Here is a 20,784-nt window from a genome sequence, read left to right as displayed (position 1 = left end):
CAGCCGTGTGATGCCATCTGTGGTCCTAAATGTGACACACGCCGCAACAACCAGCGCTGCAAATGCTCAAACTAATTTAATGTTTCCATGCGATCACTAATTTTTTTAACACGCAAGCTTAATTTAGGTTTATTATTAAATAAAGACTTTCAGTTTTATTATTACACAGTTGTTTTTTGCATTCTTTAACGCAAGCAATCCAGAAGCCGATCCTTAGAAGACATTTTCATTGAGATTTTGTGCGTGTCGGCGTCAGTCTTTTGTAGTCGTCGGCTGCTCCGTTACAACAAGGTTAGTACACATTATGCTAATGTTGGTTTAGATTAACTATAGCTACAGTCGTGGTTAGTGCAGTTAGCTAAAAAGCTGTTTATGATCATTTTCTCAATCGGAGGCGGCGTTCGCGCCTATGCCTAAATGGCTCGCCGGCCGGCGATGGCGGTGGCCGTTCGAAAAAGTGCTGCGTGATTTCTCATTCGCTCATAAGCGCTTGTGCGAGTAGCGGAGATTATATATTTTATGTTGAAGCGCTGAAGTTGCGTAGCTCGGCGTTCCTTTGAAAGAATTTACCCTCTTAGAATGCTAAATGCACGCGCATAGATTGAGGACTTGCGTGTGCGGAAGCTTTCGTGCGTGGTTTTATCGTTCCGGGCATAGCGAGATTAGAAACATGCACGCGCAGAAGTCGTCGGACTATCGCGCACTTTCGCTAGATGTCCATTGTGGCTTACCGGGTCCGATCATTGTATCTCAAAGCCGTTGTATATGTGCAGAGCAAGCCAAACTTTTAACGGAACGCCTGATCACAGTCTAAGCGAAGTTTTACTCCAATATTTTTAGTAACTTTGTTACTATATTTTGGACAAAAGTAGGCGTGGTGTGTTGCACCCGGCAGACGTCGTAAGAAAGGCGTCGGCACGTCGTCATGGCTAATCTGAGCTATGGTCTGTTCTGGAATACTAGTTAAAGTTGTTGAGTGTCGTATTTGTGCTTTCATGTCCCAGGTTCATCAAAATGAGAGGCGGAATGAGAGGAAGGGGGCGAGCTGGTCGCCCAGGAGGGATGTTTAAGCCAAAGGTGTTTGTTCCACACCTGCCCTTTGACTTCTACGTGGTAAGCAGCTGACTTGGAAAAGTCACCGCAGCGCTTCCTTGTTGCCTTCAGTTCTAAGTGCTCAGTCAAATACTATAGCCACATTAAAAAGAGCATCAAAGGCTGAAGCTTTCTGTGATATTAGTGCCACAAGTGTGGACAGTTCTTGCCTTCATCCACGGTTGCCACCGTATTGAAGACTGCTGCCCAATAAGACAAATAGTTACTAGTTTACTGCACACCTTGGGTTTCAGTCGACAAGACTATGTGATGCAAAAGATGTTTATGCCCTTTGCTACTTGCGGGTGGCCTTGACATTACATCTTTGGGGACACATGCGTGAAGAAGCAGTGCACGCGCAACCCTTCCTTCATTTTTGCAGCAGTGGAACTGTGCATGCAAACAACAAAACCTTGTATTTCTTCCTCAGTAGCCTAAAAATGCTTAGTGGCTTCCTCAGTGTAATTAGAACTTATATTCCAGGGCAGTAATTAGGAAGGTAGTTGGTATCTCAATCTTGCCCTTGGAACAACCTCAGAACTTTCCAGTAGACTGCAGCTGAAAGAGGAAAATTTAGGTTTTTATCTGCAACTGTTGATATCATATTCTTTTTACATCCAGAAGACACCAAAAGGGCCTAGCCTGGCATGTTGTTTGTGTTATGTGTCCTTTTAATGTCACTGTGTATGTGCCATTCTTTTAAAAACACGTTCTCTGATCTACTTTCCTCACTTGCAGTGTGAGCAGCAGTTTCAGAGGGTAAAACCTGCAGCTGATGATAATGCCCTAACTCAGGTAGAGCACCTTCCTCCTTATGGGTCACATTCTCATCATATTTATGCACCATAACTGAGCCTTTACATGCATTTCTCTTGCAGGCCCTTCTGAAGAAAAACCAGGACCTGACTCCAACATCTGCAGAGCAAACCTCAATTCTGAATCTCATGAACAAGATTCAGTCTGTGCTGGACACGCTGATAGTTTCTCCAAAAACTCTTGATGCGTGTGTAAGTTTCGATCGTCATCTTGCAAACAGGACATAAGTGTGACCAGTCAAAATGGCATTCAACTTCCAACTATTGTGTAGCTTCTTGTGGGTGCTAGCAGCGCAGTAGGTCCTTTTCCTTAAAGTCTAGTGTGCTTGAGAAAAATCGCTGGTCTGTTAATTTGCTTCATTTTGTGGAAGGGCATTGAAGTATGACTTTTCTATTTTATACTTGCTTAGTTTTGCTGAACTGCAGTACTGTATCCAAAAAGCCACGTTTCTCATCGTGTTGTTCCTACTAGGGATTCTATTTATTTTGAATTTGTTGTCGTGCCATCCTTTAAATCTATGTTTATCCAACCAACAGCTTATTTGCTTTGTCTTGTAGCCCCTCTCTGCTTTGTATTGCCCATTTGGGTCTTCAGAGTGAATTAATAAACACTTATTTTGCTGTAAAGAATTTTAAAATTTGCCTGTGGCAAATGGCACTACTCTAGTTTTTGAGCCGGATTAATCAGAGAGATCGAAATTGGAATTAATGCTCAAGGTGACACCACTCTCAAGAGGTTGGATAGGTGGGCTAGTTGGCAATGCATCATTATAAGAGCGCTAAAAACACGCGGAACATAGAAAAAAGAATAGTTCTGCATGTGGTCTGTATTTTTCTTTTCTACGTCCTGTTTGTTCTTAGCGTTCGTGCAAGTTTTTACCGCTTTCAAGATATTCACCTCGGTTGTCCTCCATCTCGTTCATTCCCGAAGTATGTGACAAAATACACTGGCATGCCAGTTGTTTTGGTGCCTTAATGCATAAAACATCTTTTTTTAAGTGGAACAGCTGTGTACTTCACTGCAAGTTTGACAACTCATATCTTGAGACCAGTGTCATCCTCCGTATTCATTCCAAACAGATTTCACACAAACTCACTGGCTACAATTAATAAAATGCTATAAGTGCCGTAAAGCAATTCGTTTAAAGAAACCTCGTTAGTAGAAATCTTGTTATTAATCAGTTGTACATTGTGAAAGCAATGCTCACATCTTCAAGCAATCAAGTTCAAGAATTACAGTTGTGCTATTTCTACTGCAGACAATACCGCATTTACTCTCATAATGATCGTACTAGCGTAATGATCGCACCCCTGAATTTTGTCGTCAAAATTCAATTTTTTTTTTATTTCCCGTGTAGTGATTGCACCCCGAACTTGCCACAGCAATATGTCGTGTGCCAAGTCTAGCTAATATTGACCGCGCTTACCATCTGTCGAATGCTACGCGAATGACTCAAGACAAACCAAGCAGTCTGCACACACCAAACATTCTTAAGTAGATGCCTGATTTCATTACTTTCATCACTTTCCGCACTTCCATGACTAAAAAAAAGGTGCAACCAAACTTGCCTTTATTATGTGTAGACTTTATAATGGTTATGGTCAACAACAACAAAAAAGGTGCCTTTCGATTCTTCTCATCTGCACTCGTGGGCTCGCAACAAATCGCGAGCGGCAACGATAGTAGCCACATTTACAGTGACATGTTAAAGGTGTACCCTATTCATACGCCGACGCTTGTAACACAGCTAAGATAGTCACCTACCCTTAGCGGAAACGTGCTGTATTAGGATAGTAGTGAAGACAGATGCCGCAGTTTCCGCAGCATGCCAGCCCTGTGTTTCTATGTCACTGGCAGCTAAGCGCGCCTATCTGTTTCTGTCCCCTGAAAGTGGACATGGCTATGTTATTGCCGCAAACTTGCCGATATTAACGATATTATTCATTACTGATACGGGAGAAACTGTTTCAATGCACGTAATGTACTCACGAGAAGAAAAAAATATTGTGTTTGGCGCGTTCAGCTTGCTCCGCCGGCCGCCATTTTTGTTTTAGTGTCCCGCAGCAAATGCGGGACGACAAAAATTTTTTGTTTCTTTTCACGGGAAATTTAACCCGCGTAATGATCGCACCCTGATTTTGCGTCGAATCTTTCTGACAAAAAAATTTCGATCATTATGCAAGTAAATACAGTATTTAAGAATTCTGTAAAGTCTAAAAAAGAAGCATTTGATATATTTTAGCCATGTAAGCTGAAAGCTTTAAGACTGATACAAATGTAGTAACTCAGAATTGCTACATCCTGGAACGAGCTAAAAGAAAATGCAGCAACATAATTGGTATAATTAGAGTATATTTCAGTATACTGTTAGCATTACTGCTTCTCCTGAACTGCGTATGTGCCCATCCACGGTCAGCTGCAGGTAATATCTGTATTCATAGAATGGTAATGCTGGTAGTTATCACACGTTACCTAGTCTGTGGTATCTGCATGTCACGTCATTAACTCTCCGTTTCTTTTTCTTAACTGTCATTGTATGTTTATGTAATTTATACTGTGTCCACTTGTGTGACTCCTGCAGGGAAGAATAACAGTATTGCAAACAAATAAATTACAGGCTCAGACGTTTTTTGGAAGCACTGTTGCTTGTCATTCGTGAAATGACTTCCACAGCCATTTGTATATTTTCCAGCAAATCGAAGAAGTCCGCCAAGTGGGCTCCTTCAAGAAGGGCACCATGATGATAGGCAACAACGTCGCAGACATCGTCGTCATTCTGAAGACACTTCCAACAGGTACTTTTCGTCAGCACTGGCTCCTACCTGTTACGTACCGACTGTTTGCTGAGCAGGCATTTTTACTAGGTTGTGCATCATTTGGGCACAAGTACAGTTTTTTGTTATAAAGAACGGAGCCATCGACAAAGCACACGACTCTGGCCAGCTCTAGGATATCTAACTGGCCACTTGTCGTATCCACACTTGCTGAGAAACTGAGTGGCAGGAAGGGAGTTTTTATCCTAAGGCAGAAAGGAGGCCCATCGTGGTGCTACAGCGGCTATGGCGTTCTGCTGCTGAGCACATGGTCATGGATCCAATTTCTTAATAGAACATGTTGCTGGGCTAAGCAAAAACATGCATCTTGGATGAGACGGTGAAACAGACTTTTGTGTGTCCGTTTCACTGTCCTATCTAATGTGTCTGCCTTTTTTTAAACCTGCAGATCCAATTCCTGGAAGTGGCAGCCGCATTCTGATCGGGGCAGATTAATAAAACTATTGTGTGCTGTGCTTTGGGGGCAGACTAAGTAACTGTGGGTGGTTGAAATGAATCCGCTAGGGCATCTCTCATAGCCCATGTGCTGCTTTTACACGATAATTCACTCATTTTTTTTATTATAATTGTTTAAAAAATAATTTTTTAAGGGTTTTTGCTTACAAGGTGAGTTGCCGTTGTGTTTTCGTAGCACTCGTGCTTCGAGCAACTGAAACATATTATGTAAAAAAATTTTATCTCTGTCGGTTTACTTCTGTGATTGTGGTACAAAGCCCGAGTTTCTGATTCGGGCCATAAATATTAAAGCGCATTGTCTTGTAATATATATGTGTTACAACACTCCAAATAATCCACAGCTTCAGGCAGGAAGCAGGCCATAAGTTATGTCAAGCAAAATTTGGTGTGGTGATCATGTGGCGTCAAAAACCACTGGTAGTGTGGCAGTGTCAGCCCTGCACAGCTGTGACAGGCCACTGTACTTGGATGTCTGTACTTTCAATGTAGCAACAGCCACTTTTCCTAAACCCAAGTGTGCATCCAACATTTGGCATCTTTAATTTCTTGCTTGTGTGCTTGTGGATTTTGCAGGTGAAGCAGTCCAAGCTTTGGCAAACAAAGTCCAGGAAGACGTGAAAGCTACGGATCCCAGCTTAAGTAAGAAGTTGTTTCCAGTCATCTTTAATGCTTAGGCCTCGACACAATCAAGCTCATCATGCCCTCTCTTATCTAAAAGCCTCTCTTGACTTCCCACTTGCAGTGCGTCTTTTTTAAATTATTATTATTCATTTATTTTTTTATTTTTTCCACACTTATGTGGCAGTGAGTGATGAGACCTCACAATTTTCTTTTTCTCAGGGGTTCTTGAATTAGTGTGACCTGCGGTGATTTAGTTTCTGCTGCTGTACTGCGTTCTTAGTCATTTTACTTTAGTCTTTGTGCTTTGTCATCACCTCATACATTTTTTCTTTTCTGAGTTTTTGTTATTGAATTAGTGTAACCCTGCAGTAATATATTTTCCTTCTGTTCCTGCTGTCATACTCCATCCTTTGTCATTGTTCTTTCTTTCCGCTTTCCTTCTCGTCTTCCTATCTTCAATTTCAATGTTGCTATCCCCCTCCTCCCGGAAGAGGAGGGGGCATTGTACCTGTCTCAGTGGCATTGGCCAGCCCTTTGCTTGCTTTCCATTTCTTCTCTTTCAAGTGCATATATGTTTTCAAAACCAAATAATAATTTAGGCCCGCAATGTCTGCGAGGAAATGAAATGCACTCAGATCTGCAGGTAATAACTTGTGCTATCCTCTCGAGTTCTTGATCGTCGATAGAGGGCTTGACACAGTTCAGGTTCCACTTGAGTACTAGTGCAGCTAGGGTGTTGCAATAAAGTGTTTTTCGTTCTGGTTTTAGTTTCGTCCACTTCAAAAAGTTTTGTCCGGTTCTGCTGCAGAATGAGAAAAAAAAAAAGTTCGTAACAGTTCATAATGGTTTTGGTTTGAATGGAAAAATTTTCTAAGCAAAGTAACAATAAAAACACAGTATTTATTTTTCTCAATAAGTGAATTATGAAATCTGAGATCTTGCTCAGACACCCATTGAGGGCATTATTCAATTGTTCACTTTCGGAGATAAAATAATTTTCGCAGCATTTCTCGTTGCTGGATCCTCCGGTGTAGACAAATGACGGCATCTTCCTGGGACCGTGCCAAGCATGCTGTTCGACATGACTGGCAAGCCGCTGCAGCGCCATTATTGCCAAGATTGGCCACTTGGTGTGCCGTGCTGCCGATCCCAGTGATAACGGCCGGGTTGGCAGCATGCCAGTCATGTTGGAGCCAGCCAAACTCGTGTCGGTGAATTGCGTGCGAAGAATGCCACACAGCACGACACGTGAACGCTCCCTCGTTTGAGAAAACATGTAATTGCAGCATGCTGCATGCTGGAGCACGGCCTGTGTAGAATGTGTATTTGGTCAGATTACTTTGTTTCATTATAGCCGTAAGTAGCCGATTGAAATAATGCGGGGCCAACCAAATTTGTTGTTTGCTCCGTTGTATCCAATAATTCGTTATATTGATGTTGGAATAGTTTTCATGCCCCCTTAATGTGAGCTTGTATGTAATCTGCACACATTATGCTGAATTGTACATTTCGTTTGCAATATGCATGTTTCCATTTTGCCTGTCTTTTTCCTGCAGTTACTGTAGCCCCACCCATATAGTCTAAAATAAGTTCAGGAAGTGTTCCCTCGCTCATGAAATCCTTGTGCCCAATGTAACCTTTCCATGTTGTACAGCAGCTTTTTTGTGTTCTTTCCTTCTTCAGAATTAACACATCAAATGACAGAAGCTGGCTTCGATCTCAAGCTTCCCGATGGTGCCACAGCAAAAGTTTTAATTAGCACCATTCTTCAAAACCTGAACAAGTTGGACCCTGAACTGCATTGTGAGAATATTTTCTGTGAATTTTCGTTTTCTTTTAGATGTAGTATTTCGAAACTACCTAGTTCTTCGATCATATTTTTGATGTGTTGTGGTGATTGCAACAAATATTGTTGCTCAAGAAACTGACAGTTTATGGTGCTCTTGTTTAATTTCTAGCATTTAATATTTATTAGTGTATCAAATTTCAATTTGTAGTTAGGGGTATTGGAATGATGCTGTTAGTAGCACTTATGCTTTGTATTGTTTAAAGCATTCTTCCACTTAGATTGTGCCTAACTGAATGCTGGGAGCTGAATGAATGGAACAACATCGCATGTGCTGTTGAACTTCGGTTCAGTTAAGGGAATGTGCCTTTTATTCAAGCTGGTTTACAAGTCTCAAAAGCAGTCATACATTATAGATATCTCTTTATAAAACATTTTTCGTGCATGAAGGTTTGATTATGTAATAGTACTGAATACCGGAGAAAAAAAGAAATGGTATGAGAGACTTCAGAGAGTACCCGTGATTAACAGCAGTTTTTAATAGGAACCTAATAGACTGGGGGCAATTGATGCATGTAACTGCCATGCTGAAATTGCTCTCTGAACTCCTTGGGTGATACTTCCCCAAGTTGAGAGCAACAGTGTAATTTGGAACCGCATTCACTGAATTTGGTTAACATTGTATGTTTACATCTTCCACAACACCACGACACTCAGTGAGATGCGCGAGAAGGAAAACTAATGTAGGCCAAGAAAGAATGAATTTGAAAATATGACAATTCAAACTTGCTTTGCGTATGTAATCCGAGTAAAATTTGGGAAAGTTGAGTGAATCGTACATTTGTGTATGTCCTGTGTTGCCTGTTGCTTTGTTTCTATCTTGTAACAATGTGCTTGTTGTGGTTCCTTGCCCGTCCAGTGAAGCAGAAGCTTCAGCAGAACCACCTGACTGCGATCCGGCACTCGCGCTGGTTTGAAGAGAATGCCCACCACTCGAGCATCAAGGTGCTGATCCGCATCTTGCGGGACCTGCGGAACCGTTTTGAGGGCTTCCAGCCGCTCACACCGTGGATTATTGATCTCCTGGTAGGGCTCATGCACCTGTCTTGAAAGTGATCATTGGCCTTAGAAGGAAGGAATGGTGGGCGAGCTGATTTTCTATCACTGACGATCTAGCAGTATGACATGCATGGGAAATGTAAAGAAATGACACTGCGCATGTTTCATTGCTTCTTTCGGTGTCCCTTGTTTGTTGCTGTGCCAGATTGTTGGCAATCATTGGCCACACGCAGCCTCTGTCATTGCGTCAGAGCAGTTAGTGAGCGCACACATACCTAATTTACTTGCATAATGATAGCACTTTTTTGTCAAAAAGGTTGATGCAAATTCAGGGGTGCGATGATGCTGGTTAAATTTTCCGCGAAAAGAAAAACTAATTTTTTTTGGTCCCTCATTTGCTGCGGGATGACAACAGGCCAACAAACGGGCTGCTACCGCTGTATGTGGGACACCAAAACAAAAATGGCAGCTGGCGGAGCAAGCCGAACTCGTATCTTTTTTTCTTCTCGTGAGTACATTATGTGCATTGAAACCGCTCCTCCCATATCAGTAATGAATAATATCGTTAATATCTGCAGTTTTGCTGCAATAACTTAGCCATGTCCACTTTGAGGGGACAGAAACAGAGATGGACGCGCTTAGCTGCCAGTGACAGAAACACATGGCGGGCATGCTATGGAAACTGCGGCATCTGTCTTCACTACTATCCTAATACGGCACATATCCGCTAAGGGTGGGTGGATATGTTAGCTGTGTTAGAAGCGTCGGCGTATGATTAGGGTTCACTTCTAACGTATCAGTGTAAACATGGCTACTATCGTTACCGCTCGCGATTTGTTGTGTGCCCACAAGTGCAGATGAGAGAAATCGAAAGGCGCCTTTTTTGTTCATGTTACTGACCACAACCATTATTGAGCCTACAAATAATAAAGCCAAGGCAAGTTTGCTTGTAGCTTTCTTCTTCTTTCTTTTTTTTTCCCCCGTGCAAGTGCGGAAAGTGACGAAAGGAATGAAATGGGGCATCTGCTTAAGAATGTTTGGTGTGTGCAGACCGTTTGGTATGTTTTGAAGAGTCGTTCGCGTAGCATTCAACGAATGGCAAGCGGCATCATCATTAGCTAGACTTGGCACACAACATATCGCTGCGGCAAGTTCTGGGTGTGATCATCACATGGGAAAGAAAGAAAAAAATGGAATTTTGATTACAAAATTGAGGGGTGCGATCATTATGCAAGTAAATACGGTAATGCAGCAATGCGAGAAACAGGGCCAGTTGGTGCACATTCATAGTTGTGTGGGATTGCGTGTTACATGAAAAAAAAAGAAAAAGGAAATGCACATTGCTTGATGACTTTGTTTGCATCAATCCTTCTATTTTCTGTGTAACATGCAGCACTAGACAGCCATGCAAGAGTACACATAATTGCTTTGACTTGTTCTCATGAAAAAACTTGTTCGAAAATTTGCTAGCTCATTTTGGCTGTTGTGCATAACTGGTTGCACTCTCCAGTTGTGTACGTATTTGGGCTCAGTGTGTGCTTATTTAGTCTCTCTGTCAACATAGTGAAGCACTGGAGTGGACGCTATGAGGCCATGCTCAGGCACTTGAGGCTGTGCTCGAAACTGAGCACGTGACACCCTGATGTGGAGAGATGTGCAGGGCGGGGATTGTGCTCCTGATTGATTGACACCAGCTGTAACTTCCACTCCAATGACACAGTACAGAATTCTGTACTGTAATGTGTACAGGGCAGAACCAGCTACAGAATTGCTGGGACCAGTTATTCTGCTGCCAGCAAGGTCTTTGCTTCTCAGTGAGGACACTGCTTTTGTTTCCTTTCTTTGTGAAACTGACACCTTGTACATTTCACGACACTCAAACATTTTGACGCATGCAGGAGCCTTTTTCTTGAACAGCTGCTTTCGAAATAGAGCTCTGCCTGTATGGCTGATGTAGTTGAGCACATCAGTCAAACATCTAAAGATCTTGCTTAATTTTCAGGCCCATTACGCCATCATGGTTCACCCAAGCCGACAGCCTCTGCCAATTAATATTGCTTTCAGGTAAATGCATTCTTGTTCATTCTTCCCTCTAACTTGTTATTTTTCGTTTTTGTTTCTTTATTTTTAGTCAAATATGGTGCCTACGCAGGTGTATGCGGAATCACTCTAATTTGGACATATTTGGTCGCGCACTGGTTAAATTGGACAACTCTCGTAGCTCAGCGAGCATGGAGTGCTGCAAATGTGCGACATAAAAGGGGCAACTGAAGCAATGCAGCGGAGTCCGCTTTGCCATAGTCATCCGCGGAAATCGTACCTGAACGCTGGAACACCTTGTGCCTATTTGTGACTTATAGCGTCTATCACAGCGTGTAACAGTGCATCAGCTGTGTGCCTTCAGAACTGCATGGTCGCTGTCTATGATCGCCTAGTTAGTGACTGCAGTTTCGTCTGCAGTGGTTGTGGCAAACAGTAGTTTTGTTTTTACTTGATACATGCGTCGGCCATGTGCCACCACAAGACACATGGCACCACCAAGGCCACTTCAACTGTGCGGTTGCCATCCATGATCGCGTTCGTTTTGACTCTGTGTAATGGCTGTGCCCAATATCACAAGCACTATGGAAGCTCTCGAGGATTGAGAGTGCCAGCTGCATCGTGATGGACATGTTAGAGACCAGCGCACTGGTGAAAAAAAAATTAACCAGCAATTGCAATACTCCCTAATGCGAAATTTGACCGCAGCTTTATACGTGTTTTCATTTCGCAATATATTGGCTGGTTGCAACAATCTGTCTTGTGCAGCACATTGCAAACGGAGCGAAGTGTGGCACAAGTGCCTCGCTAATCGGGAGATCGCGAGAGGCAGCACGTGAGTGACGCATGAGCACGGTTTACAGCAGCCTCCGCAGACAGACAGACCTCTGCTCATGCAGCGCTTTGTTTCCATATACGGTATTGGTGGTGTCATTGGTGAACAGACTACGCATGCTACTCTCTGGCACCATCTTGTAGCTATCGTCGCCACAAAGCCATGTCTTGTGCGGCGCTACAATTTTGTTCTCACGATTGTGCCATACCCTCCTCCTCCACTTTCCTTGTCACGCTCTCTTTGCTATCGCCGTCTTTCATCCAGGCTCACCATTCGCTCTTTCATCCTTCGCTGTGTTCATTCGCTTGGTTACAAGGATGCTGCCGGCGCTTGCTGCAAAATTTCGACAAAAAGTTACGGGGCTCTTGCCACTGCAAGCGCTAATCAGTCATGAGATGACAACAATCGCAGCTTCTGCATGAAATACCAAAATGGAATCAGCGTTTGCTGATTCTTTCAATAAATAAAAGTTTGTTGTGATAACATACTAGGCATTTTGTTATTGTTTTCTTGAAACCCTCGATAATTCAACATTCTGTTAGATTTCTCTCTCTCTCTCTCTCTCTCTCTCTCTCTCTCTCTCTCTCTCTCTCTCTCTCTCTCTTCCTTCTTTTTTTTTTCTTTCTTTCTTTTTTTTTTTTTCCAGTCTCATGAAACTTGAATTAAGGTTATACTGTATAACAGTCGCATCTGTCATGAAAATACCCTCATTATTTCTCATGCTCATTATAAGCATATATATTCGTTACATGTGGCCATCGATGAGGAAATACTTTAGCTTTTGTGATGTCCATTAATTCATTATATCCTTGTTCATTATATCAAGTGTTGTTTATATTCAATCTTTCTTTTATATGAGTATAGGGATGGCTGGCTTATGCAGCAGTTACTGGTAAACATGTAGAGATTTACAGATCTTTTTGTCGAAATTTGAAACATTGGCAACTATTATATCGCCGGCTGGGATATATGGTGTGGTTTCCACATGTTTTCACTTTTCCTTCTTCAATTATACGGTAACATATGTGAATTATATATTTTGTCATTCCAATAAAGATTTCTTGTAAGACTGCTCGTCCCCTTTACATCTATGCTCTCATGCACATTGTCACTTCAAATTGTAATTCTCTAGCCATAAGCTTTTAGTGCAGGCTTTTCTTTTCCCTCTCTGCCGCCTTTAAAGAAAGCTTGCCATGTTTGCGATTTTTTTTTTTTTTTTTTAAAGTGCTTTTCACACCCGTGAGAGAAAGCATTTACCTGCTTTGCTGAGGTGGCCCAGTAGAGCCTTAGTGAAAAGTGTGCATTGATTTGGTTTGTTTGCTGTGCCATATTTCGCCTGCATAGGCGAGTCTTGCAGCTGCTGGCTGCGGGCTTGTTCCTGCCCGGTTCTGCTGGCATTCCAGACCCTTGTGAAGGAGGAGGTACTTTCCGGGCACACACTGTCATGAGCCTCGAGCAGCAGGTAATCAGGCATACATGTTTTAATGATGGTGCAACTGATCGCTGATAACTCTTTTAATTGCAATACCCATGTAGCACTGTGAAGTTGTAGGAGCTTGCCGAAACTTGTTTTCGCTTTGCCACCAAAAGGCTCGTGCAGAGAAGCGGAGGCTCGCACTAATGAAAGCAGTTGGGCAGGATTATGTACAGTACCTAATTAAAACTCCTAATTGCTGCTTGGCCATTGATTAAAGCTTATCTATGCATTGAAGGCCTGTATATATATATATATATTTTTTCTCTCATGGACATCTGCCTATTGCACATACCAGCCCCTTCTTTTTGCAATGTAAAAAAAATGTTGCAGTCACTGTATTTTTGTGCGTATAACCTGCTCCAAAAGTTACAAATTTTTAAATGTAAAGTTGGGATGAGGGTTATATGCAAATTTTGCCTTAAGTGTGGCTTCATGGCAGCCGTGAAGCTCTACTTCGCAGTGTGCGAGCAAGTTCTTAGTGTGCGTGCAGCCCCTTGAAATCCTTGAAAATATTGTAATTCTTTTTTCCTTTTTTTCCTTGATAACCCTTAAATTTCTTGAGTAATATAGTCTAATACCCCTGTCATGCTGGACGTTTTAATGTCATTCGAATCGAGTGGCATTAGCATTAAATGACATTATTCGGCTGCTACACAGCAACATTTAATGGCATTAGAATCGAATGACTTCTGCAATCGAATGAGTTCGGGAAACCCATTCAGCTTTGCATTTGAAGCGAATGTATACTCTCCACCCCAGAGTCGAGGCAAAATATGACATTGAGTGTTCATAATTTCAAGAGCGCTTGTGAAAAAGGCAGTTACTTTTGCTTGGTTTAAGTAATCTCATTTTAACCAGAGAGAAGCTCTCCACCTCAGTGGCGTGTGGCGGCCGTCGCTTTACTAGTAATTCATACTGTAAACAATCGGGCGCCTCTGTGCATGTGTTTCTTGGCATCTCGAATGGCATCTGCATCTATTTGATGATCGAGTCTCTTGCTGATTAGTATGTGTTGCTCTCAATGGAAAGCACACATCAACTAACCGCTTCACCTACTGCAACTGAGCATCATCGTTCAACACTGCAATGTCAGTCATACTGTTCATCTGCAATTTATCGGCTATGGCTACTAAGCTGGCTAAGCCTTGTTTTGGCTTATAGTGGCCAGAGATGCTGGAATTAGAAGTTTTGTATGTGTTATTTCAGCGGAGTGACGCCCCATATTTATGTTAAAGTAAATAGATTGACTTTTCAGACATTCTGCACAATGCTTGTTCTACTTTTCTCACCAACTTTTTTTGCGATGATCGCCATTGATGTCATGACCGAATGACATTAATTTTTCCTGTGTAGCACCACCATGGGTCGAATGGCATTCGTTGCATCAAATGTCATTCGAATCTAATGACATTAGAATGTCCAGTGTGGCAGGGGTATAAGATTGATATTGTGATCCACTTTCTATGGCGGATCAGCGTGGACCCAGCAAACTTGCTAGTTTAGAAACAGTGATACAGAAAAAAATAAGAAAAAAATGCGGTCAGTCGCACCTACCTGCGTGGCATACACATTCCTTTGTCACACTTGCCTTTGATCCGTGCACCCCGTACAGCACGCCTTCGTCACAGTCACACTCTCTGGAGCCTCTCCCCTGTCTCCGTTCCACTCCTTCCCTGTTGGCACTGTTGGATTCATTGTTTCAGAGAAGTGGAAGGCAGACAGAAGAAAGGCACATGAGGGCAGCGATGCGGCTAAATTTCGCCACATCGAGTGCACAGCACAAACACTGGTGCAGTGGCTCGTTTCATTATTATTATTATCTTATTTTTATTTTTCCTGCACAATCTGTGTGTTATCTTGGAGACAGTCGGCAGCAGGTGCAAAGGCTCCGTGAGCCCAGACTGCTGATAGTGCCATCCCACTGCAGGCGACGTTATCAGCTGCCAATGAAGTGAACACAAACATTTTTTAGGGTTCATTTCCTACCATCTTTGTAAACATATTGACACGGCATGAAACCGTATCTTTGGTAGCAGACTCTCAAATTCAGCCAAATTATTTTTTCTTCTGTGAAATTTATTTTCTACGGGTCGTGTGATAATTCTAAATGTTTTACTCCCCTTAGTACTTAGTTGTTATTTAATTTTTGTCTGTGAGGCCTGTACGAACCCTGAGTTCTCCAATTGAAGTTTCGTTATCTCCTCGGGGAGCTCCACCCCAGGGTATTTGAGTTCCCTTTTCTCTCTTTCATGGTTGCCCATGCTCGGCATTGTCCTCCCATTTTCGGGTAACCACTTTGTATGTTGGCTTTTTTAGTAGTTAGCGAATAGTGCACATGGTGCCAGTGAAGCAGAACTCGGATTGCGACTAACTGCACTCGATGGCTGTCGTTTATAATGCAGCAGAAGCTGTAGATTATAAGCGTCGCTGGAGAGGTGTGGAACAGAGCCGCTGGCCAGAGATATGACATGAATCATTTGTGCATCTTCAAATGGAGACTGTTTTTACAAAGATTTGAGTGCTGTTGGATGCAGTTATTTCCATGTGCCATATAAGTGGTGTGTGCGTGCGTGTGCGTGCGTGTGTGTGTTTTAAAGGTCTACTTTTGGGCGAGCTAAGAATGAGCTTGCACAGCATTAGATACTGTTCATTGTATTTGGCAGGTACATTGAACACTCCATTGTACATCTCCAGTGCTGGCTCGCTGGTGCATCAATGGGTACAACAAAAGAAAGCGCACATGCATGGTGTTCTCGGGCGAGCACTTCCATGGATACTTCCACTTTTGCGAGATTTCTGTGAATAATACTACACGTGTCAGCAGCTATTGGCGACCATGACAGTGCCAGGAACACTGTCACTCATAGATGCCGACATATCTGGTGCTAGTCGGGTAAAATCTCTTGAAGAAAGTGGGTGTTCCCAAAAAAAGAATCGCTTGAGAACACCACCCCGGTAGGCTCAACTTTGGCGCAACAAAGGCGTAATTGGCGTTGGTAGGGCTGCCTCCCAGGTTCTTTACGTGGACGAAAGGCATATCTCGAAAGTGCAGATTCAGCTCCGAGAGGGAATATGGGGAGCTGCTCTTGTCTGATGGTGTCTTGAGTCGTCAGGGATAGTGCAGCACAATAGACAGCTAAGTAGCTAGTTCATCAGGTGTTAGCAATGAAGAATATTTTGTGGTACAAAGTTGTTCACAAGTTTGTCTAATTGGGGGTGTGCCAGCTAACAGCGTGAAAATGCTATGGGACAGAACTTTGTCAAGTTGTATACATTCAGTACCACATTCTGGCCTAATAGTAACCTCTATAACATCTGAGAGTTCATGAATGTCATCTTTGTGTGCTGATAAGTAGTAAATGTAGTACATACGTCATAACATGCTGTGAATATTCATTTCAGAGCTTTTGATTTCTGCTAACATGCAGAAATATTTTGATATGGAAAGTTTGATCGCTTTTCATACATTTTCAAATAGCATTTTCTGTATGCTTGAGGCTAGCTTTATTTCACTTGCACTTTGTGAAACAGAGTGACACTATGCACTCGTCTATGAGGCACAATTGGATGCGAACCCCAGTTCAGATTTCTGGTAGCCCATTGATTGGTATAGTTAGGAAGGGTGGTTCTTCCTGGCTGCGCATCTTCCATAGCTAAATGCAACGCGTGAGGCCACTTCCACACGTTGCTTGGGCAGTCTGTGTGCAAAATTTAATGCACTCCTGTTTCGCTAACATGACGTAAATTTAGCTTTGAGCATGTCCGCTGCCTCAATTGACTGTGCAAGATGTGCCTCGCAAGGAACTTATTATTTTTTTTTTCTGAACAGAGATGTCCAAAAAATTTAGAAATAGATTTACAGCATAGTTTGTCTCTTAGTGTTCTGCCAACTGTCATATGTACATGTGCATTTTTCTGAGAGCATGTGTGTAGCTTGATAGTTGATTCCCTGATTGATAGAAGTGGCACTGACAACTTAGTGCAAGTGTGGAGTGCCATAGCTCATCGTTGCATGTAACTTTGTATTTGCCTATGGAATGTGTAGGGTTCATTAATCCTTCTTTAATGGCAGGCAAACAATGATTTACTTTTCCCTGCTTTAGGATTTAGTCTGCCTGACTGCCCAGAACCTGCTGCGCATCCTTTCCCATGGAGGGTACAAAAGCATCCTGGGAATTGGCGGACCAAAAAGTATGTCTTTTGACATTACTTGTTTGTTTGTGATATTTTTCGTTGTCAAGAGTGTGAGCCTCCATGGCCCAGTCTCATCACATAGTGTACTAATGGGACAAAGGCCTACTCTTTCTTCTTCCTCTTTATTTTTAATTCAGTAGGTTTGCCACAAGTCATATTTACAAAAAAAAAAATAGTAAGAGGCATAAAATAAATGCATGCAGCCCTGTTTGATGCAGGTACTGCAGCAATGAATTCGCGCATCTTGTCCGTTATTCAAGTAAATGCCTACTGACATGTGTATTCAGTTTTCCGTGCAGTCATAAGGTGATTGGCTGCATGAATTGATTTTATTCTCTTTAATAACATGAGACATCTCAGCTATGGGGGAAGCTGAAGCAGAGGGTTCTAGGGTAAACTTATAATTCTGGGGACCTCTGCACAGGGACCGATATTATTGGGCACAACCGTCCTCTATATATAAGCCACACTACCTGTTTCACCTATTGCAACCCTAGAAAAGAAAAGAGGGGGAGAAAGAGAAAGAGAGAGAAGATTGCATGCAACTTGCACAAATAGCCACTTGCAACAGTATTGTTTTACTGGCTCAAACCAAAATTCCCCAAACAATTTTCTTTTGCATGTCAATCATCACAACAATTCTGTGTTGAACATAGCACTTATTTCTTGTTGAACCTGGCTTATTCTTAATATAAGTCTTATTCCTTCTAACGGCTTTACAATTAAAAGTGCATTGCCATGAGGGTGCACCTAAAGGCAAAATTTATGTACAATCCCAGTCTCCTTTCTGTTTGAGTTTTTTGGCTTGTGTAGATTGGTCTATATAATGGCTACCATAAATGGGACTGGCAGCAAATGGGCATGGTAGCAACATATCTGCTGAACAGTAATTTCGGGCTGGTGCATTCTTTTACCTTGTATGTTTACTTCAAGGCTTCTCGCAAACAAGGAGTACAGATAACTTTTCCAGTCACGTGAAATGTGCATTTGGTCCTCTACATCAGTATTTCTGTCGCGCTTTATAGAGGATAGGGTGCTATTTAGGGTGCTATTCCTTGTGGCAAGTAGCATTCCTCCCATTTTGCTGCCCCTATCATATTGCAAAATACCAAAGACTGTATTTGTAGTATTGGCCAGAATCTTGAAATCAGTAATGCACAAATTAGTAAAATGTCCCATTTCCTTTTTGTTAAATAAAAACAAATATCAGCACGGTTGGAGAGAATACTGTGTATATGAGAGTAGTGTATGATGTAATTGTCATACTTATGAGCTGTGCTTTCTTGCTTTCTTCACCTGTCTATACAGAGGTTGACACAGAGACGACAGTGTTGGAGGGAGTTGTGATTACGCCACTGAACACTGTGTATGAGAAGTTCACAGAGAAGAAAGAGGATGAGGAAATGGATCAGGAGGAGGAGGACAAGATGGAAACACAAGAGCAGTAATCCTGAGAAAAGAAAGCACTTGGACATTGACATCTTCTCCCATTGGTTTTGTGTTTAAGAACGCTTCCATCATCATCAAACCACACAAGTGGCATGACCCTCTCTGTTTCGTCAACCGTTGGGCCCATGAACAGAGAAATAAAGTATGCTATAAAATCTATTCAGTGTTATTGCTTTTTTGAAAGAAAGTGAAATGACTCTGCAAAAAAAAAAAACTTTTTGGGCTGCCACGGTTTGCTTTATCTCGTGTGTGTGTGTGTGTGTGTGTGTGTGGGTGTGGGTGGGTGGGTGGGTGTGTGTGTGTGTGAGTGATAGGTAGTTGCCGATATTGCAGGTAGCATCACCTAGTCTATAAGTGTATTGTCATTTGAGCTTTTCTTTTTCTTTTTTGGCTGTATTCTCAGAACATTTACCCTGTTTAGCATGGAGGATAAAATAATTCTAGCCACCTTTGTATCTTCTGAAATTGTATTGCAAGCTTCTGACAGTCTGGCATCTGCCTTTTGCATTTAAAAATTTCAGGAGCAATGACAACCCGAACTTTATTCACTGCATTATTGATATCTTCACGCTCTATTGTTTCTTGCATAGAGTTTCTTAAAAAACAAATTGCTAGATGAAACTTTGGCACTAATGTCTATGGGAGCTGCAAACACGGTGGTTCAGCCATCATGGGAATGATGGTCAATACCATGAAGTTGATGGGGGAGTACGGATTACTCCACCACCATATTCATTAATTCATTATATTTGTTATTGCAGATACTGCACTATGAATCTCTATGAGGATTTCAAGTGGAATTTCACTTAGTTATATCTGTTATTGCTGTAATCCCATTTCGTGACGGGGTCTGACTGTACATGTATTGGCCTAAGCTTCAGCCTTACGACTTCAAACAGCTTTGTGACTTTGCAAACTCTGTTCTCATCGTGCATGCGTGCAGAGTCTTAATGGCCCTATGCCTTTAGAAAATTAGGATTGCACCAAAATATTTTTATAAAGACAGAAGTGTGGCAAATGAAGCCGCAAGAAGCCTCAAAGCTGCTAGCACGAACGTCGGATAAGTCAATGAACTAACCCTTATTCCCATGGCAGCTCCCAGGGATTGTAAGGCAATGAAAACTGCACCATCAGTATTGCTTTTGTTGGCAGTAGACAGTGTCCTTGGCCATGATGATGCATGTGTTGAGACTGTTTAGTATCATAATTGAATCGAATATGATGTGAGACCGTTTCGATGGGGGCGAAATGCGAAAACACCGGTGTGCTTAGATTTAAGTGCACGTTAAAGAACCCCAGGTGGTCGAAATTTCCGGAGTCCTCGACTACGGCGTGCCTCATAATCAGAAAGTGGTTTTGGCATGTAAAACCCCATAATAATAATAATAACAATAAGAAACTGAACAAGTTTATTTCTCAGGCTGGCTTTGCTGGTTTGGCATCAGTGCTGTTATGTGTGGCGAGACACAGACAAAAGAGGCTATGATATATTTACAAGAGCAGTGCAGCCAGAGGCCAAGATGGAAACTAATGTGTGCCAAGCCCATATGCCCATCTTCCTCTTGCCTTGCGTTAGTCTCTTGCTCGGCAGATCTCTTTAAGTGTCTGTTGTATCACTACAATATCTGCTGGTGGCAGCTAACTTGGGGACCACATGGTGCACTAACAAATTTGTAATTACGGGGGCTGTGTTATACACAGTGTTGAAGACCGCAGAATGCAGCCGCTCCAGGTGGTGTGTTGTCTTTCTCCCATTTCTTTTCTCAGAAAAGATGGGTCCCTCAGCACTTTCTTTGGCATATCCAATTATTGAATTCTTTGGCAGTTGTCTCATTACAGACTGTTACCCTACCTTTCTTGTCATATTTATGTGAATTTATAACCATCTCTGTATACAGAAGATGTTTACGTTTATAGTGGGCTGTTTTTTTATCCTAACTTGAAAACAAGGTTTTTCACTTAATGCTTGTTAATTTTGCTTTAATTAATCGCTTCGGCTCTTTGCTTGCCTGGAGCATCCTTGAAAGGAAATGAACGATTGTCCTGTGCACGCTTCGCTTCTGCAAATATATGTACTGCTTTAGGTGCCTATTGGCAAATAATGGCAAGTTTAACTGGTTGTTTT

General features: G+C 42.2%; 1 protein-coding gene across 1 annotated transcript; it reads left to right on the top strand.

Moving 5' to 3' along the window:
- Positions 1-186: 186 nt before the first annotated feature.
- Positions 187-18,818, top strand: LOC126531050 (interleukin enhancer-binding factor 2 homolog). Its single transcript, XM_050178430.2, has 12 exons — positions 187-291; positions 1,005-1,113; positions 1,831-1,887; positions 1,971-2,099; positions 4,601-4,703; positions 5,772-5,837; positions 7,503-7,622; positions 8,525-8,691; positions 10,667-10,728; positions 12,884-13,001; positions 17,120-17,207; positions 18,519-18,818. The coding sequence occupies exons 2-12, from the start codon at positions 1,015-1,017 to the stop codon at positions 18,656-18,658; spliced, it is 1,149 nt and encodes a 382-aa protein (XP_050034387.1). The 5' UTR covers positions 187-291; positions 1,005-1,014; the 3' UTR covers positions 18,659-18,818.
- Positions 18,819-20,784: the final 1,966 nt, after the last annotated feature.

Source organism: Dermacentor andersoni, chromosome 5, assembly GCF_023375885.2.
Source record: "Dermacentor andersoni chromosome 5, qqDerAnde1_hic_scaffold, whole genome shotgun sequence".
Taxonomy (NCBI): domain Eukaryota; kingdom Metazoa; phylum Arthropoda; class Arachnida; order Ixodida; family Ixodidae; genus Dermacentor; species Dermacentor andersoni.
The sequence above is the reverse complement of the archived record's forward strand: the minus strand, read 5'-3'. Positions and strand labels throughout refer to the sequence as shown.

Bases quoted from the DNA above. Each gene is read 5' to 3' on its own strand.
- LOC126531050 (XM_050178430.2), top strand. From the start codon at position 1,015: ATGAGAGGCGGAATGAGAGGAAGGGGGCGAGCTGGTCGCCCAGGAGGG. The intron at 1,888-1,970 runs GTAGAGCACCTT...TTTCTCTTGCAG, and splicing joins ATGATAATGCCCTAACTCAG to GCCCTTCTGAAGAAAAACCA. The intron at 17,208-18,518 runs GTATGTCTTTTG...CTGTCTATACAG, and splicing joins GGGAATTGGCGGACCAAAAA to AGGTTGACACAGAGACGACA.